Raw genomic sequence first — 6,942 nt, forward strand, 5'->3', positions numbered from 1 at the left:
AGAAATTGAATAATCACAACAATTTAATGCCACGTCTTGTGATTTTCCCATTTTATAATGTAGTGTGTGTGGATTATTTTCTAAAACCACGATTCATCAACTTTGATCAAGTTTACAAAAAAAAATGTACATCTATGATATATACAAAATAAATACCATTATATACATCAGAAGATATACTTGCATATTGTATTTATGTATTTATTTGTTATTATTATTGTTGGGATATTTTTCTCAATAAGCCTTATCAATCTCTACATGGTTTGACTTTTGAAATGACACATAAACACTACAATTATGGAGGTGGACGGAGCAGTACTCGTTTTCATACTGATTTCTCATCATGTATCCAGATGGCATATATACATATGCAAATACAGGGAACAAATACACCTGACGACACGATTCACCGTATCGCAAAGGGCAGACAAATGATAGGCTGATGTGCTAGGGCAGTTGTTAGTCAGACAAGAGTACACACAACTGCATAAGTCTATTTTGGGAGGGGCACAAAGGAGGCAAAAAAAGAAAAAGGCTCAGCGAACAAGCGAACAGACTAACTTCCCTTCAGAATCAGAAAAAGCAACCCGGGAGTCCCACGAAAGACGAAGATCGTAAAACGATCAATGTGATTATGCAAATGCGCTGCTCGCAAAGGGCAGCCGAATGTAACACCTCGAATGCCAACATCGTGTCGATTCGATCAGACGCTCTTATGTTAATTACGTACATATCTGGCGCTGGCAATCAGTATTTTGATGTACACTTGATGACAATCAGTATTCCTGATTAGCGAATCCTGTGTTTCGTGAATTTTGGCTACACAAGATGAATTCGGGGTCTTTTGGGTTCGATGATCAAATGCTGATGTAAATTATTCTGACTGCGCTTTCGGCGCTCCTTCCATCGCAGCAGCAGTTGCGTTTGCAGTCACACTGTTATCCATGCTGCAAAAGACGAGAGAGAGAGTCAGAGTTAATCGATTGCCTGAATCACTTGAAAAGGAAGCAACGGGGCGTGCTCACGCTTCGCCGTTGCTTGGAGCGACGTCGTAGTTGTTTGGAGCTGGCAGTGCTTTGACATCGGTTCCGGTCTGACACTGGGCGACAGCAGCGTTGCACTAAGAGGGGCATGGAAGATTCAGGGTTCGGTATGCATAAAAAGCAGCGATCACCCAATGGATGATCAATAGTGATGATGAAGAAACGAACCTGCTCAATTGCAAGCATAGGAGCTTCAACTTTTGCCTTGGAGCAACTTCTCAGGGTGCCCTGCATAAAATCCAATATACAGAAATAAATAGCTGCAAGTCCAAAATGGCAGAACCAACAAGCGCAAGTATGATGAAGTCAGAAAAAGATAATTAAATCTTGAAACTGAAGACAGGTCATTGCACGGAGAATCACCACCACCTATTTCTATGATTCTTTCCGCTCTTAAGTAGAGACAATAGCAGCACATGAGTAACTTGTCTAACACTGCTAAAACGATGAAAAAGATAGGGTCCATTTCTTTTCATATGTAACAGTTTATTTCCTTTCTGCAAGCTTATTTATGGTTCTGACGTCTCGCAGCCATAGAAACCTCGGAGCTTTTCTACTGAAGCAAGTGTATCGGCATATCACATACCTCCATGACTACAGGAAGTAACAAGGGAGAAACTGAAAACTAAATATGTGACAACTTCAACAGGCAGCATAGTTGAATTAACCATGTCTTCATGACTCGGTTGAAATATTCAATGGATCCTTATCCACCAAGTTGCTAACAAGCATGCACCATTGCTGCAAGTCCACAACACTGGGACAAGATGACAGAACAAAGTCGCATTAACATGTGCCCTGTGACACCATCACAGCAAGCATGGTGTTAAGATGACGTTGTTAAGACATGGTTATTTCAATTTGCAACCACACAATGCAACTCCACCTCCATTGAAATATTACTGTGTTTGCTAAAGCATGAAAGGCATAGAAAGGGGTTGTTTAGGACATTAAGAAAGAAGAAAAAAAACATGCATCATACTGTATCTATCAGAAAGGAAGAAAAAATAACAGTCTAGCATGTTAAGGATGAGATTGTACCTTGTTGGCCCACATCAGTCCACAAGCATTGCACAAAGTCCTTGGACCAGCTGGACCACGACGCATTGCCGGTGTCATCTTTTCACTAGTGCCACAATTCTGACACCTGTAACAAGTATGATACGGGGAAAAGGGGTCATCCCTTTCCCGTTCAATAACATAACGACAGAAAAAGTGGATCAAGTGATCAAAGATAAGACAACTTTGATTCTCGAGACAGGAAATCTTGGCCTGAGCCCTGGGAGACAGGATCACAGCCTGGAGAAGGGGACTCCCCCTCCAAATTCGCTCTTCCAACAAATTGCCCCTTCCGACGCTGCATCCTGAGAGATTAGTTAGAAATATGAGCATCAAATTCTTAAGACATGCGATGTTCCTTACAACTAATTGCTACTTGAAGTTGGAACCATGGCTTGACGTCTGATGTATAGGATCTATCTTCCCCTTTTGTACCTCATAGGAACCACTATATTCCCCAACCTAGCCTCTAGCCAGCCATGCCTTGCTTGCAGCATCTACCCTGATGATCACAGACCTCTATATTCCTCAACAAACATGCAGTATGCTATCAGACAGTGGCATATGGCAACCATCATGCCAACCAAGGTCTCAGCTTTTCTTCCTTGTGAATATTTGTTGGATCAAATTTTGACCAAGCAAATACAAGATAGAACAAATTGTGTGGTTCCCTTGGTTGAAGATTTAGGACAAACTAAGATGGATAAGACAACATGTTCAAATGAACTAAAGCCTAAGGAAACATTGTGGGCCACAATATCTCCTCCAATTACAAATATAATGCTTCGAAACTACAGCATTTTTCATACTTAACTGTCAAAATGGATGTAAACTTTAACATATCTGTGTACATCATTTACAGTGTCTTGTTTTTTTCAAGAATGGTAAGGTGGATACTTGTGAATATATATCCACACAAAGGAGCACAAAATAACTGTAAAAAAATAAAGGCCCGGAGAACAGATGACAGCTTACTAGACTCCTTCAGCAAGCAAAAGAAAGATAACACAAAACCCTGCTTCCTACCTTTTCTGAAGGAAAATTTTTACTCTGGAAACTAATTTTGTATGCGATCTTTTTTAAACTCGGGTATCCAGCATTTTTTTAATATATTCCCTTTGTCAAGGTATCAAAAAATCCGTCTGTGCTTTCCAAGGAAAGGAGGGTTATGTCAAAATTTAGAAGACCGAATACATACAGTACATAAGGACCTATTACAGAACTGGTCATCTTAGAATCACTTCTTGCAAGGTCACCTGGTTTCGAAGCATGAATGGCATGGGTCTGATTAAGCAGTAGGCACAACAATGATATGGGTCTGATTAAGCAGTAGGCACAACAATGATATGGGTCTGATTAAGCAGTAGGCACAACAATGATATGGGTCTGACTAATGCAGTAACTAATGAATTAGTTCCTCGATAGATATAATGATAAGGATTATGACTGATCCAAAATAAACTAAATACCGATGCCATGGTGCATGGTTCATTCACAGCTTTACTGATAATACTTGGTGGTACAATAGACAACTGACAAATCTGGCAGGCTAGGTACAAACCTGTGTGCCACTTCTTTGCGTACAGCATAGCGTATTTGCTTATCAAAATTTCTCCCCTTGCGTTTTTCGCGGAACCTGATGAGTGAAGCAACCCTTTTTGCAGGAATGTCTGTCCTCTGAAGTAAATCCTCATAGCCCTGCAGAAGAATGCTAACATTACATCATAAAGGGGGAAATATTATTGATTAGCATATATGCAGCCGAGTAATTTCCACATACCCTATTTTCACGTTGACTGGGTAAAACCATGGCAGATAGACCGGGTGGAATTTCACCAGTTCCTAACAGTAACAGGACAGCTTGAACCTGGAAAAAGGACTTCAACTTAGATAAAACAGAACGGCACCAAGGAGTACCAAATCGAAATCTGAATATGACAACAGATTTTTCTATATGCCTGGATATAGGTAATATCAAGTATGGCCATAGCAACTAATAATTACAAATCCCTCTTAAAAACAACAAAAAAGTAGTCATTACAAGCCATCACATACTTGGTTTACGGCAAGAAACCCTATGAGTTGATAGCAAACTGCCAAAAGTGGCAAGGACTAATGCTTCTGCCAGTGGTACAGTACGGAAGTAACCCATTATTGTGAGCTACTGAGGTTATGTACTGTTCAATTCATAAAAACTAGCCTAGTTTCCTATAGGCATCATTGGAGTTCATAATTCTGTGGCTATTCAAATCCCACGTGACCAAGGAAAACATTTTCAAGTTCTAACCAAAACAAATAGCATCATACTACCAATCTGAGCCATTTGTTTCGGCCGATGTAACTGAACTCGTCACCGTAAGCAAGCGGTGAGATATGCACAGAACAGCTGCACTAACCCTGATCAATTATACAGTAACACGCCTTGCTAGAATGATTAAACCGAAAATCTCAACATCAAATTAAGTATTCAATTCCCGCGCATGAGTGTCAAACGCATCAATTTGCTAGCTCGGTCGCGTGAGATTTTCGCTTCCATGTAACATGAATGAACACAGAGCGAGGGGGGAGGAGACCTTGTCAGGGGTGACGGACTCGAAGACGTAGACCTCGCCCTGGAACAGCAGCGTCAGCTGGTTCGGGTTCCCCGGAAAGGACGAGACCGGTTCTGGGGCCGCCGGCGACGGCGGCTCCTCGGTAGGTGGCAGCTCCTCCTCCTCCTCCTCCTCTTCCACCTCATCGTGCTCTTCCTCCTCCTCCTCCGCGTCGTCCTCGCTGCCGTCCTCGTCGCCGGCTGCCGCGGCGGCGTCGCGCATCTCGGCGTCGGGCCCCTGGGCGGAGGCCGGGTCGGACATGGCCGGCGGTGGCGGGGCTCACGCAACCCTAGATGGGGAAATGGAAGGTGGTGATGCGGCGCGGGCAGCTTGTTAGTGCAACCGGGCTCTGGTTCGTGAAACGTGTGGTGATGCGATGGAATAGGCGTGTGGGATCACTCTCTTTTTCCACGTTTCATTTTGCTTGGGATTGCTTTTGTGTACAAAATGATAACACAAAAAAAAAACATTTATTATTGCTCCTTCATTTTGCTTGGTTGCTTTATGTACAAAATGTTATGGCGTTGTATAAAGTCAAACTTTCATAGAGTTTATAGAGAAAAATATTAACATATACAATACAAAATCAATACTCCCTCCGTCCAAAAAAGCATGTCACCGTGATAATTTTGCAAAAAAAACCTCAGTCAATTCCCGACAAACGACGCACTCCTCCCCGCTCGTCTCCCCTACCGGAGCCCCCCCCCCTCTTGAATCTCCCCGCAGCTTTCGCGTGCGTCGCCAGAGATTCCCCGGGCCTCGTCGGAGATCCGACCTCTTCCAACAGAAGTCGCAGACCACCGTCGCAGCTGCCATGCTCCACCACCGCCACAGCTCCCCTGCTCCTCGACGCTGCAACTGCCTCCTCCGTTGCTCCGTCCTGCTCGCGCAGCTCCCGCTAGCCTGCCTCCCCTAGCTTCCCCCCTCTCTAGTGACCACCGTGCTCTGCTCCGGCTGATATATGGTGGTTGCGAGGCGGGACGCGCCGGATCTAGGCCACCACCGGCAGGAGACGTAGCCAACGAGCCCCACGTCAGCAAGCTCCCCCTTGCATGCTCGATGAGGAATACGACGGTGGCGGCGTCTTCTTGGCAAGTTATGCCTCCCCTTCAGTTCCTCTCCATGATTTATGTGTCAAAACTGATTTTTGTACTGAAATTGTTGATAGAGATTCTACAGAAATTGTTGGTAGAGATTCTAGAGAAATTGTTCGACAGGCTACTGAAATCTTATTGTTCGACGGGCTACTAAAATTGTTGATAGAGACGACGGTAAATTCTGATGGTGGTGTAAGTATGGAATGTGGTTGAAGAATGAAAAGGGTAATAGGGGAGGAAGATTTTAGAGATAGAAGAAGATTGTTTCACAAAAGTGTACGTATCCATGTTGCGTTGGTTTATTGTTATCTTTGTATAGGTGTTTGTCACCTTGAGTAGAAGAATTGTATGTTCGATTGCATGAGCCAAGTAAGTAAAAGAAGCACATAATAAAACCCACAGCTTGGTTAGACAAGGTAAATCCCTTGCTCGTCCTGAAGGCAACTGGGTGGTACCTGGAATGCGCCTGTTCATTCCAGACTGGATTAAATCCCAGGCACTGAACAGAGGCGCCTCCTATAATCCTGTTATTGAATTCATTCTGTAGTTCGTGCAGATCAAACTCCTGATGAGGTACTATAAGGTACTATAAGTCATTATATTTTTCTCGAATCACCAAATATATGACCATGTGTCAAGGCCTTAAATTTTCATTGTGTGAAACTATTTTCAACTGGGGATGGAATAGCGTGACCACATCGAGGCCACAATTCACATGACGGGAGGCTTTGTACCGCCACCTAGCGCATGTGCGTGGTAGATTATCTATCTTTAGAGTACAATGGAAGGAGTTCAAGCCTTATCACTACTAGGAAAAACCTTATAGGTAGATGCTTATCCGTAGCGCTGGTTACTACGGCGTACTACTGCTAACTAATAGTAGCGCGTGCTGAAAACAAGCACTACAGGTTACGAAGTATCAGTAGCGCGGCCTTGATAGCATGCGCTACTGCTAAGCGTTCCCATCGCAACTAATAGTGGCTACCAGTAGTGGTAGCGTTGGTCGTAAACCCGCGCTAGTACTAAATCGTTACCAATAGCGCTTCTTTGCCGCGCCGCTACTGCTACGTGTGCACGAGCCAGCAGGTGGGCCCCGTTTAGCAGTAGCGCTGGCCTGCACGGCAGTGCTACTGCTATTCTCTTTAGTAGTAG

At 43.8% G+C, this 6,942-nt stretch overlaps 1 protein-coding gene across 2 annotated transcripts; it reads right to left on the minus strand.

The window, feature by feature from the left end:
- Positions 1-601: 601 nt before the first annotated feature.
- On the minus strand, positions 602-5,078 carry LOC125528592 (GATA transcription factor 18). Of its 2 annotated transcripts, none has more exons than XM_048693036.2 (8): positions 4,676-5,078; positions 3,883-3,969; positions 3,664-3,800; positions 2,285-2,407; positions 2,085-2,190; positions 1,212-1,271; positions 1,026-1,120; positions 602-947 (listed from the first exon to the last, which is right to left on the minus strand). In XM_048693036.2, exons 1-8 carry the CDS (start codon positions 4,952-4,954, stop codon positions 875-877), a joined length of 960 nt encoding a protein of 319 aa, XP_048548993.2. In that variant the 5' UTR covers positions 4,955-5,078; the 3' UTR covers positions 602-874. The 2 variants fall into 2 exon arrangements, with proteins under 2 accessions (XP_048548993.2, XP_048548995.2); XM_048693038.2 differs by having other exon boundaries at positions 2,288-2,407; positions 4,676-5,076.
- Positions 5,079-6,942: the final 1,864 nt, after the last annotated feature.

This window comes from Triticum urartu, chromosome 4A (genome assembly GCF_056163025.1).
Source record: "Triticum urartu cultivar PI428250 chromosome 4A, HENAU_Tu73, whole genome shotgun sequence".
Classification (NCBI taxonomy): Eukaryota; Viridiplantae; Streptophyta; class Magnoliopsida; order Poales; family Poaceae; genus Triticum; species Triticum urartu.

Excerpts from the sequence above, each read along its gene's own strand:
- LOC125528592 (XM_048693036.2), bottom strand. The coding sequence starts at position 4,954 with ATGTCCGACCCGGCCTCCGCCCAGGGGCCCGACGCCGAGATGCGCGAC. Across the intron at positions 3,970-4,675 it reads AGTCCGTCACCCCTGACAAG|GTTCAAGCTGTCCTGTTACT; the intron begins GTCTCCTCCCCC and ends TCCTTTTTCCAG. Across the intron at positions 2,408-3,663 it reads CGCAAAGAAGTGGCACACAG|GATGCAGCGTCGGAAGGGGC; the intron begins GTTTGTACCTAG and ends CTAATCTCTCAG.